This window comes from Panulirus ornatus, chromosome 11 (assembly GCF_036320965.1).
Source record: "Panulirus ornatus isolate Po-2019 chromosome 11, ASM3632096v1, whole genome shotgun sequence".
NCBI classification, from domain to species: domain Eukaryota; kingdom Metazoa; phylum Arthropoda; class Malacostraca; order Decapoda; family Palinuridae; genus Panulirus; species Panulirus ornatus.
Window position 1 is genome coordinate 35,866,444 of NC_092234.1, and position 17,280 is coordinate 35,883,723.

At 40.5% G+C, this 17,280-nt stretch overlaps 1 protein-coding gene across 1 annotated transcript in view; it reads left to right on the forward strand.

The window, feature by feature from the left end:
* LOC139751401 (ubiquitin-protein ligase E3B) overlaps positions 1-17,280 on the forward strand; it is a 260,968-nt gene that overhangs the window by 146,047 nt on the left and 97,641 nt on the right. The window contains exons 13-14 of the mRNA XM_071666787.1: positions 7,579-7,616; positions 9,737-9,887. Of these exons, the coding sequence (XP_071522888.1) occupies positions 7,579-7,616; positions 9,737-9,887 (189 nt within the window). The remainder of the gene's footprint in view (positions 1-7,578; positions 7,617-9,736; positions 9,888-17,280) is intronic.

Genomic DNA, 17,280 nt, shown 5'->3' on the forward strand with positions numbered 1-17,280 from the left:
AGAAAACTGCACAGGTGTGTGCTTTAGATGCTTTCAGAGTTAATCATGATGAGAAATTATGAACTTGTCTTTGTCATAGCATCTTAAGATTGTAACAGCACTATGTAATGTACGTATACAATTTAACAGCACTGTGTAATTCATATGTACAATGACAAATTTGAATGAGCACAACTGCATACCCAAAAGATAGTAAGATTGCATTCTTTCATACTAAACAAAATGAAGACTACTTAAACACTGTGACTATTAGGAATATGTAATGCCCATATATCTACTTTGTTTATAAGCAGCCATACCAAACAATGTATTTAAGCAAAAAATATCTTATTAATTAAATGCTTAATGAAATTGTTGAAGGAAAAGAATTGTAATAGCATAATAGTCCTAAAGATGGAAGTCGTCCCAACACATGTTTGTAGCATTTTTATGATAATTTTTGTGTGAGATTAAGGTACATGTGTCACTTGTATTGGTGATGATCAGAAATAGAAAGCTTTCCTTTAACTTATTAAGAAAAGATGTGCATCTGTATAATTTTCTTTTTAAGCTAGCAGAAAATGCTTTCTGATTGTGCTTGCAAGTTAAGAACTTCTTGGCACTTCCTTGCTTTTTTAATCATGATAAATTATAAGAATCAAATTACCCTTATCATTAACTGTGCATTGAGCTTGCCAGAAAGTATTCATATGCATATTCACATGAGGTTGGTTGTAGACTGTAAGGCAGCCACCAACAGGTGGTATATTACTGGTACTACTCGCCTGGGTATTGAGAGGGTTGATAAATAGCTGCTGTAGTTAGCAATCACATCTGGCGGTTTGACAAAATTACACTCCTCAATTCCCAATAGCCATCTTGTCTTAACTGGTCCAACCCACGCTTGACTGCGATTATCCTGTCCACAAACAGACAGTCTCTTCTTGTCCCACTACGTAAGAAATGACATCACTAAACTTACTCGCACAACTTATCCTTTGCAACTCTAGATTTTCCTGCATGAGTGCTGTGGGCTAGCCCTGCCTTTTGGGAAAATGGTAAGAACAATACATAGTAGTAGTTAAGAGCATTAAGTAGAAACATTAGGAAAATATAGTGGCTAGGAACATTAGGCAGGAGCATTTGGTAGAAGTAGTAAGGTTGGAGTAATATGTAAGAACATTAGTAGACAAAATCATGGATACAGATTGGTAGTTAACGGATAGGTAAGAGCCTCTGAAGTCGTCAAAGAGTTGCTTATGCTATGGCTTTTTAAGTGAAGCTCAAAAGGCTAAGAAGTGCACTGAAGTTCAACAGTTAAAGGGACTTTTTTTTTTATCCATGACCACTCCCATAGGGAGTTACAGTAGGATCAGCCATCAGAGATATACATAAGTTTATACTTTTGAATAATGAAAAGGAATATCTGATGAACGAAAAAAATTGGGGCTATGAGAAGAAGATCATGAGAGGCAAGTGTTTTGGGAGCAGCTGAGTGCATGTGTCAGCAGTTTTCATGTAAGTGAATCCAGGTATTAGTGAATTGGTGATTTTAATGAGGTGAGTAATATTAGTGGCATTTGAAGGTATAATTTGGGAACTTGGGGTATCCACTATTATGAATGAATATAGTGAAAAGATTGTGGAGTTTTATGGCTGACAAAGGCCATACACAAGTATTTTTTTATTATTATTATTATACTCAATTGCTGTTTCATGTGTCAGAGAAGTAGCGCAAGGAAACAGATGAAGTGGCCCAACCACTCATATACACACACACATTTGTATTTATTTATTTTGCTTTGTCGCTGTCTCCCGCGTTTGCGAGGTAGCGCAAGGAAACAGACGAAAGAAATGGCCCAACCCACCCCCCACACAAATGCATATACATACGTCCACACACGCAAATATACATACCTACACAGCTTTCCATGGTTTACCCCAGACGCTTCACGTTCCCTGGTTCAGTCCATTGACAGCACATAGACCCCGGTATACCACATCGATCCAATTCACTCTATTCCTTACCCTCCTTTCACCCTCCTGGAATGTTCATCATGCCCCGATCACACAAAATCGTTTTCACTCCATCTTTCCACCTCCAATTTGGTCTCCCACTTCTCCTCGTTCCCTCCACCTCTGACACATATATCTTCTTGGTCAATCTTTCCTCACTCATTCTCTCCATGTGCCCAAACCATTTCAAAACACCCTCTTCTGCTCTCTCAACACGCTCTTTTTATTTCCACACATCTCTCTTACCCTTACATTACTTACTCGATCAAACCACCTCACACCACACATTGTCCTCAAACATCTTATTTCCAGCACATCCATCCTCCTACGCACAACTCTATCCATAGCCCACGCCTTGCAACCATACAACATTGTTGGAACCACTATTCCCTCAAACATACCCATGTGATTTGCTTGCGTAGAATAATGTTCTCGACTTCCACATACATTCTTCAACGGCCCCCAGGATTTTTCGCCCCCCTCCCCCACCCTATGATCCACTTCCACTTCCATGGTTCCATCTGCTGCCAGATCCACTCCCAGATATCTAAAACACTTTACTTCCTCCAGTTTTTCTTCATTCAAACTTACCTCCCAATTGACTTGACCCTCAACCCTACTGTACCTAATAACCTTGCTCTTATTCACATTTACTCTTAACTTTCTTCTTTCACACACTTTACCAAACTCAGTCACCAGCTTCTGCAGTTTCTCACCCGAATCAGCCACCAGCGCTGTATCATCAGCGAACAACAACTGAACTACATCACTTCCCAAGCTCTCTCATCCCCAACAGACTTCATACTTGCCCCTCTTTCCAAAACTCTTGTATTCACCTCCCTAACAACTGAGAACCCATCCACTATCTCTCTTCCTACACGTACACATGCCTTACATCCTTGATAAAAATTTTTCACTGTTTCTAACAACTTGCCTCCCACACCATATATTCTTAATACCTTCCACAGAGCATCTCTATCAACTCTATCATATGCCTTCTCCAGATCCATAAATGCTACATACAAATCCATTTGCTTTTCTAAGTATTTCTCACATACATTCTTCAAAGCAAACACCTGATCCACACATCCTCTACCACTTCTGAAACCACACTGCTCTTCCCCAATCTTATGCTCTGTACATGCTTCACCCTCTCAATCAATACCCTCCCATATAGTTTCCCAGGAATACTCAACAAACTTTTACCTCTGTAATTTGAGCACTCACTCTTATCCCCTTTGCCTTTGTACAATGGCACTATGCAAGCATTCCGCCAATCCTCAGGCACCTCACGATGAATTATACATAAATTAGATAACCTTACCAACCAGTCAAAAAATACAGTCACCCACTTTTTAAATAAATTCCACTGCAATACCATCTAAACCTGCTGCCTTGCCGGCTTTCATCTTCCGTAAAGCTTTTTCTACCTCTTCTCTATTTACCAAATCATTTTCCCTAACCCTCTCACTTTGCACACCACCTCGACCAAAACACCCTATATCTGCCACTCTATAATCAAACACATTCAACAAACCTTCAAAATACTCACTCCATCTCCTTCTCACATTACCACTACTTGTTATCACCTCTCCATTAGCCCCCTTCACTGAAGTTCCCATTTGCTCCCTTGTCTTACGCACTTTATTTACCTCCTGCTAAAAAATCTTTTTATTCTCCCTAAAACTTGATACTCTCTCATTTGCCATCTCTTTCACCTCTTGCACCTTTCTCTTGACCTCCTGCCTCTTTCTTTTATACGTCTCTCTGTCATTTGCTCTATTTCCCTGCAAAAATCGTTTAAATGACCTCTCTGTCGTCTGTTTCCACCAAATAATCTTACTTCTTCATTCCACACCCACTACCCTTTCTATTCTGCCCACCTCCCATCTATTCATGCCATAAGCATCTTTTGCACAACCATCACTTGCCTCCCTAAATACATCCCATTCCTCCTCTACTCCCTTATGTCCTTTGCTCTCACCTTATTCCATTCTGCACTCAGTCTCTCCTCGTAGTCCTCACACAAGTCTCCTTCCCAAGCTCACTTACTCTCACACTCTCTTCATTCACCCCAACATTCTCTCTTCTTTTCTGAAAACCTCTACAAATCTTCACCTTCACCTCCACAAGATAATGATCAGACATCCCTCCAGTTGCACCTCTCAAGACATTAACATCCAAAAGTCTCTCTTGTACGCGCCTATCAGTTAATATGTAATCCAATAACGCTCTCTGGCCATCTCTCCTACTTATGTATGTATACTTATTTGTATCTCTCCTTTCAAACCAGGTATTCCCAATCACCAGTCCTTTTTCAGCACACATATCTACAAGCTCTTCACCATTTCCATTTACAACACTAAACAACCCCATGTACACCAATTGTTTTTTTCCCTCAACTGCCACATTACTCACCTTTGCATTCAAATCACCCATCACTATAACCCTGTCTTGTGCATCAAGGAATAAACCATAATTCAATGAGCAGCCTAAAATGTTGAAGCAAATACTTATGCATTTATTATTCATATTGTTTCCCATAACAGCTGTTTTCATGCTTATCAGTTGAATGTATACATTCTGAATTACTACGAAGTCTTGTCTAGTTCAGCTAAATGTAGTTTACCTGTATGTGTGAAGAAAAGAGTGTTAAATCTGCATTGGTGAGTTACAAATGAAACATTATATTAGCTTTGGTTAAATATGTGTATAATATTTCATTTTCAGAATTAGATGACTTATCTTTGGATATTTTTAGATAATCCCGAATGGATTAGTGGATGTGAGGAATGTTCAGAGTAGCCCGCTCTTTGTCTCGGCACACACGCTACTCATGCTTTTATACAAGAGGAACTCACGAAGAAGCTATGTTCCTGATACTCATTGGCTTATAAAGGAAGTGCGAGTTCTACATTCATGACAGACCTGGAACATGGCAAGAAAACTGCACAGGTGTGTGCTTTAGATGCTTTCAGAGTTAATCATGATGAGAAAATCTATGAACTTGTATGCATCTTAAGATTGTAACAGCACTATGTAATGTACGTATACAATTTAACAGCACTGTGTAATTCATATGTACAATGACAAATTTGAATGAGCACAACTGCATACCCAAAAGATAGTAAGATTGCATTCTTTCATACTAAACAAAATGAAGACTACTTAAACCTGTTACGAGTGTAGGAATATGTAATGCCCATATATCTACTTTGTTTATAAGCAGCCATACCAAACAATGTATTTAAGCAAAAAATATCTTATTAATTAAATGCTTAATGAAATTGTTGAAAATGGTAAGTGTTTTGCATATATGTCTGAAAGATGGAAGTAGTCAACACATGTTGTATAGCTTTTTATGAAATCTTGTGTGAGATGTAAGGTACATGTGTCACTTGTATTGGTGATGATCAGAAATAGAAAGCTTTCCTTTAACTTATTAAGAAAAGATGTGCATCTGTATAATTTTCTTTTTAAGCTAGCAGAAAATGCTTTCTGATTGTGCTTGCAAGTTAAGAACTTCTTGGCACTTCCTTGCTTTTTTAATCATGATAAATTATAAGAATCAAATTACCCTTATCATTAACTGTGCATTGAGCTTGCCAGAAAGTATTCATATGCATATTCACATGAGGTTGGTTGTAGACTGTAAGGCAGCCACCAACAGGTGGTATATTACTGGTACTACTCGCCTGGGTATTGAGAGGGTAATAATACTGCTTAGTAGCCAATCACATCTGTCGGTTGACAAATTACACTCCTCTATTCCCAAGTTCAGCACTTGTCTTACTGGTCCAACCCACGCTCGGACTGCTGAATTTCCTGTTCCACAAAACATACAGTCTCTCTTGTCACAATAAACGTAAGAATTGACATCACTTAACTCGCACAAACTTATTCTTTGCAACTCTAGATTTTCCTGCATGAGTGCTGTGGGCTAGCCCTGCCTTTTGGGAAAATGGTAAGAACAATACATAGTAGTAGTTAAGAGCATTAAGTAGAAACATTAGGAAAATATAGTGGCTAGGAACATTAGGCAGGAGCATTTGGTAGAAGTAGTAAGGTGGAGTAATATGTATGAACATTAGGTAACATAATCAGTGGAATCATTTGGTAGGAACATAGGGTAAGAGCCTCTGGAAGCTCCTTCATAAGAGTTGCCTTAATGCCAGTGGCCTTGTTAGAGGTGAAGCACAAAAGGCTAATAAGTTGCCACTGAAGTTCAACAGTTAAAGGGACTTTTTTTTTTATCCATGACCACTCCCAATAGGAAAGGGATTTCAGAAGGGATCAGCCATCAGAGATATACATAAATTATACTTATGACTAAATGAAAAGGAATATCTGATGAACGAAAAAAATTGGGGCTATGAGAAGAAGATCATGAGAGGCAAGTGTTTTGGGAGCAGCTGAGTGCATGTGTCAGCAGTTTTCATGTAAGTGAATCCAGGTATTAGTGAATTGGTGATTTTAATGAGGTGAGTAATATTAGTGGCATTTGAAGGTATAATTTGGGAACTTGGGGTATCCACTATTATGAATGAATATAGTGAAAAGATTGTGGAGTTTTATGCTGACAAAGGACATCCACAATTATTTTTTTTTATTATTATTATTATACTCAATTGCTGTTTCATGTGTCAGAGAAGTAGCGCAAGGAAACAGATGAAGTGGCCCAACCACTCATATACACACACACATTTGTATTTATTTATTTTGCTTTGTCGCTGTCTCCCGCGTTTGCGAGGTAGCGCAAGGAAACAGACGAAAGAAATGGCCCAACCCACCCCCAACAACATGCATATACATACGTCCACACACGCAAAATATACATACCTACACAGCTTTCCATGGTTTATCCCAGACGCTTCACATGCCCTGGTTCAATCCTTGACAGCACATAGACCCCGGTATACCACATCGATCCAATTCACTCTATTCCTTCCATGCCTTCCACCCTCCTCTATGTTCAGGCCCCGATCGCTCAAAATCTTTTTTACTCCATCCTTCCACCTCCAATTTGGTCTCCCACTTCTCCTCGTTCCCTCCACCTCTGACACATATATCCTCTTTGTCAATCCCTCCTCACTCTTTCTATCCATGTGACCACACCGTTTTAAAACACCCTCTTCTGCTGTCTCAACCACACTCTTTTTATTACCACACATCTCTCTCACCCTTTCATTACTTACTCGATCAGACCACCTCACACCACATTTTGTCCTCAAACATCTCATTTTGCATCATATCCACCCTCCTCTGGACAACTCTATCTATAGCCCTCGCCTTGCAACCATATAACATTGTTGGAACCACTATTCCCTCAAACATACCCATTTTTGCTTTCCGAGATGATGTTCTCGCCTTCCACACATTTTTTAACACTCCCACAACTTTCGCCCCCTCCCCTACCGTGTGACACTTCACTTCCATGGTCCCATCTGCTGCCAAATCCACTCCCAGATATCTAAAACACTTCACTTCCTCCAGTTTTTCTCCATTCAAACTTACCTCCCAATTGACTTGTCCCTCAACCCCACTCTACCTAATAACCTTGCTCTTATTCACATTTACTCTCAGCTTTCTTCTTTCACACACTTTACCAAACTCAGTAACCAGTTTCTGCAGTTTCTCACCCGAATCAGCCACCAGCGCTGTATCATCAGCGAACAACAACTGACTCACTTCCCAAGCCCTGTCATCCACAACAGACTTCATACTTGCCCCTCTTTCCAAAACTCTTGCATTCACCTCCCTAACAACCCCATCCATAAACAAAATAAACAACCATGGAGACATCACGCACCCCTGCCGCAAACCGACATTCACTGAGAACCAATCAGTTTCCCCTCTTCCTACTCGTGCACATACCTTACATCCTCAATAAAAACTTTTCACTGCTTCTAGCAACTTGCCTCCTACACCATATATTCTTAATACCTTCCACAGAGCATCTCTGCCAACCGTATCATATGCCTTCTCCAGATCCATAAATGCTACATACAAATCCATTTGTTTCTCTTAAGTATTTCTCACATACATCCTTCAAACACCTGATCCACACATCCTCTACCACTTCTAAAACCACACTGCGCTTCCCCAATCTTATGCTCTGTACATGCTTTCACCCTCTCAATCAATACCCTCCCATATAATTTCCCAGGAATACTCAACAAACTTATACCTCTGCCTTTGTACAATGGCACTGTGCATGCATTCTGCCAATTCTCAGACACCTCACCATGAATCATACATACATTAAGTATCCTTACCAACCAGTCAGCAACACAGTCACCCCCTTTTATAATATATTCTACTGCGATACCATCCAAACCCGCTGCCTTGCTGGCTTTCATCTTCCACAAAACTTTAACTACCTCTTCTCTGTTTACCAAATCATTCTCCCTAACCCTCTCACTTTGCACACCAACTCGACCAAAACACCCTATATCTGCCACTCTATCATCTAACACATTCAACAAACCTTCAAAATACTCACTCCATTTCCTTCTCACATCACCACTACTTGTTATTACTTCCCCATTAGCCCCCTTCACCAATGTTCCCATTTGTTCTCTTGTCTTGCGCACTTTATTTACCTCCTGCTAAAAAATCTTTTTATTCTCCCTAAAACTTGATACTCTCTCATTTGCCATCTCTTTCACCTCTTGCACCTTTCTCTTGACCTCCTGCCTCTTTCTTTTATACGTCTCTCTGTCATTTGCTCTATTTCCCTGCAAAAATCGTTTAAATGCCTCTCTCGTCTGTTTCCCAAATAATCTTACTTCTTCATTCCACACCCACTACCCTTTCTATTCTGCCCACCTCCCATGCTATTCATGCCATAAGCATCTTTTGCACAAGCCATCACTGCCTCCCTAAATACATCCCATTCCTCCTCTACTCCCCTTATGTCCTTTGCTCTCACCTTATTCCATTCTGCACTCAGTCTCTCCTCGTACTTCCTCACACAAGTCTCCTTCCCAAGCTCACTTACTCTCACCACTCTCTTCACCCCAACATTCTCTCTTCTTTTCTGAAAACCTCTACAAATCTTCACCTTCACCTCCACAAGATAATGATCAGACATCCCTCCAGTTGCACCTCTCAAGACATTAACATCCAAAAGTCTCTCTTGTACGCGCCTATCAGTTAATATGTAATCCAATAACGCTCTCTGGCCATCTCTCCTACTTATGTATGTATACTTATTTGTATCTCTCCTTTCAAACCAGGTATTCCCAATCACCAGTCCTTTTTCAGCACACATATCTACAAGCTCTTCACCATTTCCATTTACAACACTAAACACCCCATGTACACCAATTGTTCCCTCAACTGCCACATTACTCACCTTTGCATTCAAATCACCCATCACTATAACCCTGTCTTGTGCATCAAGGAATAAACCATAATTCAATGAGCAGCAAAATGTTGAAGCAAATACTTATGCATTTATTATTCATATTGTTTCCCATAACAGCTGTTTTCATGCTTATCAGTTGAATGTATACATTCTGAATTACTACGAAGTCTTGTCTAGTTCAGCTAAATGTAGTTTACCTGTATGTGTGAAGAAAAGAGTGTTAAATCTGCATTGGTGAGTTACAAATGAAACATTATATTAGCTTTGGTTAAATATGTGTATAATATTTCATTTCATAATTAGATGACTTATCTTTGGATATTTTTAGATAATCCAGAATGGATTAGTGGATGTGAGGAATGTTCAGAGTAGCCCGCTCTTTGTCTCGGCACACACGCTACTCATGCTTTTATACAAGAGGAACTCACGAAGAAGCTATGTTCCTGATACTCATTGGCTTATAAAGGAAGTGCGAGTATCTACATTCATGACAGACCTGGAACATGGCAAGAAAACTGCACAGGTGTGTGCTTTAGATGCTTTCAGAGTTAATCATGATGAGAAAATCTATGAACTTGTATGCATCTTAAGATTGTAACAGCACTATGTAATGTACGTATACAATTTAACAGCACTGTGTAATTCATATGTACAATGACAAATTTGAATGAGCACAACTGCATACCCAAAAGATAGTAAGATTGCATTCTTTCATACTAAACAAAATGAAGACTACTTAAACACTGTGACTAGTGTAGGAATATGTAATGCCCATATATCTACTTTGTTTATAAGCAGCCATACCAAACAATGTATTTAAGCAAAAATATCTTATTAATTAAATGCTTAATGAAATTGTTGATGGTAAGTTGGGTTTTGCATAATATGTCTGAAAGATGGAAGTAGTCCAACACATGTTGTAGCTTTTTATGAGAATTTTGTGTGAGATGTAAGGTACATGTGTCACTTGTATTGGTGATGATCAGAAATAGAAAGCTTTCCTTTAACTTATTAAGAAAAGATGTGCATCTGTATAACTTTCTTTTTAAGCTTAGCAGAAAATGCTTTCTGATTGTGCTTGCAAGTTAAGAACTTCTTGGCACTTCCTTGCTTTTTTAATCATGATAAATTATAAGAATCAAATTACCCTTATCATTAACTGTGCATTGAGCTTGCCAGAAAGTATTCATATGCATATTCACATGAAGGTTGGTTGTAGACTGTAAGGCAGCCACCAAACAGGTGGTATATTACTGGTACTACTCGCCTGGGTATTGAGAGGGTTAATAATAGCTGCGTAGTTAGCAATCACATCTGCGGTTGACAAATTACACTCCTCTATTCCAAGTAGCAGTCTTGTCTTACTGGTCCACCCACGCTTGGACTGCTGATTTCCTGTCCACAAACATACAGTCTCTCTTGTCACACGTAAGAATTGACATCACTTAACTCGCACAACTTATTCTTTGCAACTCTAGATTTTCCTGCAGTGAGTGCTGTGGGCTAGCCCTGCCTTTTGGGAAAATGGTAAGAACAATACATAGTAGTAGTTAAGAGCATTAAGTAGAAACATTAGGAAAATATAGTGGCTAGGAACATTAGGCAGGAGCATTTGGTAGAAGTAGTAAGGTGGAGTAATATGTATGAACATTAGGTAGACATAATCAGTGGATTCAGTTGGTAGGAACATAGGGTAAGAGCCTCTGGAAGCTCTTCATAAGAGTTGCCTTATGCTAGTGGCCTTTTTAGAGTGAAGCACAAAAGGCTAAGAAGTGGCACTGAAGTTCAACAGTTAAAGGGACTTTTTTTTTATCCATGACCACTCCCATGAGGGAGTTTCAGAAGGGATCAGCCATCAGAGATATACATAAGTTATACTTATGAATAATGAAAAGGAATATCTGATGAACGAAAAAAATCTGGCTATGAGAAGGAAGATCATGAGAGGCAAGTGTTTTGGGAGCAGCTGAGTGCATGTGTCAGCAGTTTTCATGTAAGTGAATCCAGGTATTAGTGATTGGTGATTTTAATGAGGTGAGTAATATTAGTGGCATTTGAAGGTATAATTTGGGAACTTGGGGTATCCACTATTATGAATGAATATAGTGAAAAGATTGTGGAGTTTTATGCTGACAAAGGACATACACAAGTATTTTTTTTATTATTATTATTATACTCAATTGCTGTTTCATGTGTCAGAGAAGTAGCGCAAGGAAACAGATGAAGTGGCCCAACCACTCATATACACACACACATTTGTATTTATTTATTTTGCTTTGTCGCTGTCTCCCGCGTTTGCGAGGTAGCGCAAGGAAACAGACGAAAGAAATGGCCCAACCCACCCCCATACAACATGCATATACATACGTCCACACACGCAAATATACATACCTACACAGCTTTCCATGGTTTATCCCAGACGCTTCACATGCCCTGATTCAATCCACTGACAGCACGTCAACCCCGGTATACCACATCGATCCAATTCACTCTATTCCTTACCCTCCTTTCACCCTCCTGGATGTTCATGCCCCGATCACACAAAATCGTTTTCACTCCATCTTTCCACCTCCAATTTGGTCTCCCACTTCTCCTCGTTCCCTCCACCTCCGACACGTATATCCTCTTGGTCAATCTTTCCTCACTCATTCTCTCCATGTGCCCAAACCATTTCAAAACACCCTCTTCTGCTCTCTCAACCACGCTCTTTTTATTTCCACACATCTCTCTTACCCTTACGTTACTTACTCGATCAAACCACCTCACACCACACATTGTCCTCAAACATCTCATTTCCAGCACATCCATCCTCCTACGCACAACTCTATCCATAGCCCACGCCTCGCAACCATACAACATTGTTGGAACCACTATTCCTTCAAACATACCCATTTTTGCTTTCGGAGATAATGTTCTCGACTTCCACACATTCTTCAAGGCTCCCAGGATTTTCGCCCCCTCCCCCACCCTATGATCCACTTCCACTTCCATGGTTCCATCTGCTGCCAGATCCACTCCCAGATATCTAAAACACTTTACTTCCTCCAGTTTTTCTTCATTCAAACTTACCTCCCAATTGACTTGACCCTCAACCCTACTGTACCTAATAACCTTGCTCTTATTCACATTTACTCTTAACTTTCTTCTTTCACACACTTTACCAAACTCAGTCACCAGCTTCTGCAGTTTCTCACATGAATCAGCCACCAGTGCTGTATCATCAGCGAACAACAACTGACTCACTTCCCAAGCTCTCTCATCCCCAACAGACTTCATACTTGCCCCTCTTTCCAAAACTCTTGTATTCACCTCCCTAACAACTGAGAACCAATCACTTTCCTCTCTTCCTACACGTACACATGCCTTACATCCTCGATAAAAACTTTTCACTGCTTCTAACAACTTGCCTCCCACACCATATATTCTTAATACCTTCCACAGAGCATCTCTATCAACTCTATCATATGCCTTCTCCAGATCCATAAATGCTACATACAAATCCATTTGCTTTTCTAAGTATTTCTCACATACATTCTTCAAAGCAAACACCTGATCCACACGTCCTCTACCACTTCTGAAACCACACTGCTCTTCCCCAATCTTATGCTCTGTACATGCCTTCACCCTCTCAATCAATACCCTCCCATATAATTTACCAGGAATACTCAACAAACTTATACCTCTGTAATTTGAGCACTCACTCTTATCCCCTTTGCCTTTGTACAGTGGCACTATGCACGCATTCCGCAAATCCTCAGGCACCTCATCATGAGTCATACATACATTAAATAACCTTACCAACCAGTCAGTAATACAGTCACCCCCTTTTTTAATAAATTCCACTGCAATACCATCCAAACCTGCTGCCTTGCCGGCTTTCATCTTCCGCAAATCTTTTACTACCTCTTCTCTGTTTACCAAATCATTTTCCCTAACCCTCTCACTTTGCACACCACCTCGACCAAAACACCCTATATCTGCCACTCTATCATCAAACACATTCAACAAACCTTCAAAATACTCACTCCATCTCCTTCTCACATCACCACTACTTGTTATCACCTCCCCATTTGCGCCCTTCACTGAAGTTCCCATTTGCTCCCTTGTCTTACGCACTTTATTTACCTCCTTCCAAAACATCTTTTTATTCTCCCTAAAATTTAATGATACTCTCTCACCCCAACTCTCATTTGCCCTCTTTTTCACCTCATGCACCTTTCTCTTGACCTCCTGTCTCTTTCTTTTATACATCTCCCACTCAATTGCATATATATATATTTATTTATTTTGTTTATTTTGCTTTGTCTCTGTCTCCTGCGTTAGCGAGGTAGCGCAAGGAAACAGACGAAAGAATGGCCCAACCCGCCCACATACACATGTATATACATACACGTCCACACATGCAAATATACATACCTATACATCTCAATGTACACATACATATACACACACAGACATATACAAAAATACACATGTACATAATTCATACTGTCTGTCTTTATTTGTTCCCATCGCCACCTCGCCACACATGGAATAACAACCCCCTCCCCCCTCATGTGTGCTAGGTAGCGCTAGGAAAGGACACCAAAGGCCCCATTCGTTCACACTCAGTCTCTAGCTGTCATGTAATAATGCACCGAAACCACAGCTCCCTTTCCACATCCAGGCCCCACACAACTTTCCATGGTTTACCCCAGACGCTTCACATGCCCTGGTTCAATCCATTGACAGCACATAGACCCCGGTATACCACATCGTTCCAATTCACTCTATTCCTTGTGAGCCTTTCACCCTCCTGCATGTTCAGGCCCCAATCACTCAAAATCTTTTTCATTCCATCTTTCCACCTCCAATTTTGTCTCCCACTTCTCCTCGTTCCCTCCACCTCTGACACATATATCTTCTTGGTCAATCTTTCCTCACTCATTCTCTCCATGTGGCCAAACCATTTCAAAACACCCTCTTCTGCTCTCTCTACCACACTCTTTTTATTTCTACACATCTCTCTTACCCTTACATTACTTACTCGATCAAACCACCTCACACCACATATTGTCCTCAAACATCTCATTTCCAGCACATCCACCCTCCTGCACACAACTCTATCCATAGCCCACGCCTTGCAACCATACAACATTGTTGGAACCACTATTCCCTCAAACATACCCATCTTTGCTTTCCGAGACAATGTTCTCGACTTCCAGACATTCTTCAAGGCTCCCAGAATTTTCGCCCCCTCCCTCACCCTATGATTCACTTCCGCTTCCATGGTTCCATCCGCTGCCAGATCCACTCCCAGATATCTAAAACACTTTACTTCCTCCAGTTTTTCTCCATTCAAACTTACCTCCCAATTGACTTGACCCTCAACCCTACTGTACCTAATAACCTTGCTCTTATTCACATTTACTCTTAACTTTCTTCTTTCACACACTTTACCAAACTCAGTCACCAGCTTCTGCAGTTTCTTACATGAATCAGCCACCAGCGCTGTATCATCAGCGAACAACAACTGACTCACTTCCCAAGTTCTTTCATCCACAACAGACTTCATACTTGCCCCTCTTTCCAAAACCCTTGCATTCACCTCCCTAACAACCCCATCCATAAATAAATTAAACAGTCATGGAGACATCACACACCCCTGCCGCAAACCTACATTCACTGAGAATCAACCACTTTCCTCTCTTCCTACACGTACACATGCCTTACATCCTTGATAAAAATTTTCACTGTTTCTAACAACTTGCCTCCCACACCATATATCCTTAGAACCTTCCACAGAGCATCTCTATCAACTCTATCATATGCCTTCTCCAGATCCATAAATGCTACATACAAATCCATTTGTTTTTCTAAGTATTTCTCACATACATTCTTCAAAGCAAACACCTGATCCACACATCCTCTACCACTTCTGAAACCACACTGCTCTTCCCCAATCTTATGCTCTGTACATGCCTTCACCCTCTCAATCAATACCCTCCCATATAGTTTCCCAGGAATACTCAACAAACTTATACCTCTGTAATTTGAGCACTCACTCTTATCCCCTTTGCCTTTGTACAATGGCACTATGCAAGCATTCCGCCAATCCTCAGGCACCTCACCATGAATCATACATACATTAAATAACCTTACCAACCAGTCAACAATACAGTCACCCCCTTTTTTAATAAATTCCACTGCAATACCATCCACACCTGCTGCCTTGCCGGCTTTCATCTTCCGTAAAGCTTTTGCTACCTCTTCTCTATTTACCAAATCATTTTCCCTAACCCTCTCACTTTGCACACCACCTCGACCAAAACACCCTATATCTGCCACTCTATCATCAAACACATTCAACAAACCTTCAAAATACTCACTCCATCTTCTCACATCACCACTACTTGTTATCACCTCCCCATTAGCGCCCTTCACTGAAGTTGCCATTTGCTCCCTTGTCTTACGCCCTTTATTTACATCCTTCCAAAACATCTTTTTATTCTCCCTGAAATTTAATGATACTCTCTCACCCCAACTCTCATTTGCCCTCTTTTTCACCTCTTGCACCTTTCTCTTGACCTTCTGCCTCTTTCTTTTATACCTCTCCCACTCATTTGCATTTTTTCCCTGCATAAATTGTCTAAATGCCTTTCTCTTCTCTTTCACTAATAATCTTACTTCTTCATCCCACCACTCACTACCTTTTCTAATCAACCCACCTCCCACGTTTCTCATGCCACAAGCATCTTTTGCGCAAGCCATCACTGCTACCCTAAATACATCCCATTCCTCCCCCACTCCCCTTACCTCCTTTGTTCTCACCTTTTTCCATTCTGTACTCAGTCTCTCATGGTATTTCCTCACACAAGTCTCCTTCCCAAGCTCACTTACTCTCACCACTCTGTTCACCCCAACATTCTCTCTTCTTTTCTGAAAACCCCCACAAATCTTCACCTTCGCCTCCAAAAGATAATGATCAGACATCCCTCCAGTTGCACCTCTCAGCACATTAACATCCAAAAGTCTCTCTTTCGTGCATCTATCAATTAACACATAATCCGTATCGCTCTCTGGCCATCTCTCCTACTTACATATGTATACTTGTGTATATCTTGCTTTTTAAACCAGGTATTCCCAATCACCAGATCCTTTTTCAGCACATAAATCTACAAGGTCTTCACCATTTCCATTTACAACACTGAACACTCCATGTATACCAATTATTCCCTCAACTGCCACATTACTCACCTTTGCATTCAAATCACCCATCACTATAACCCGGTCTTGTGCATCAAAACCACTAACACACTCATTCAGCTGCTCCCAAAACACTTGCCTCTCCTGGTCTTTCTTCTCATGCCCAGGTGCATATGCACCAATAATCACCCATCTCTGTCCATCAACTTTCAGTTTTACCCATATCAATCTAGAATTTACTTTCTTACACTCTATCACATACTCCCGCAACTCCTGATTCAGGAGTAGTGCTACTCCTTCCCTTGCTCTTGTCCTCTGACTAACCCCTGACTTTACTCCCAAGACATTCCCAAACCACTCTTCCCCTTTACCCTTGAGCTTTGTTTCACTCAGAGCCAAAACATGCAGGTTCCTTTCCTCAAACATACTACCTATCTCTCCTTTTTTCTCATCTTGGTTACATCCACACACATTTAAACACCCCAATCTGAGCCTTCGAGGAGGATGAGCACTCCTCGCGTGACTCCTTCTTCTGTTTCCCCTTTTAGAAAGTTAAAATACAAGGAGGGGAGGGTTTCTGGCCCCCCCGCTCCCGTCCCCTTTAGTCGCCTTCTACGACACGTGAGGAATGCGTGGGAAGTATTCTTTCTCCCCTATCCCCTATATATATATATATATATATATATATATATATATATATATATATATATACATGTCCATACATGCACATG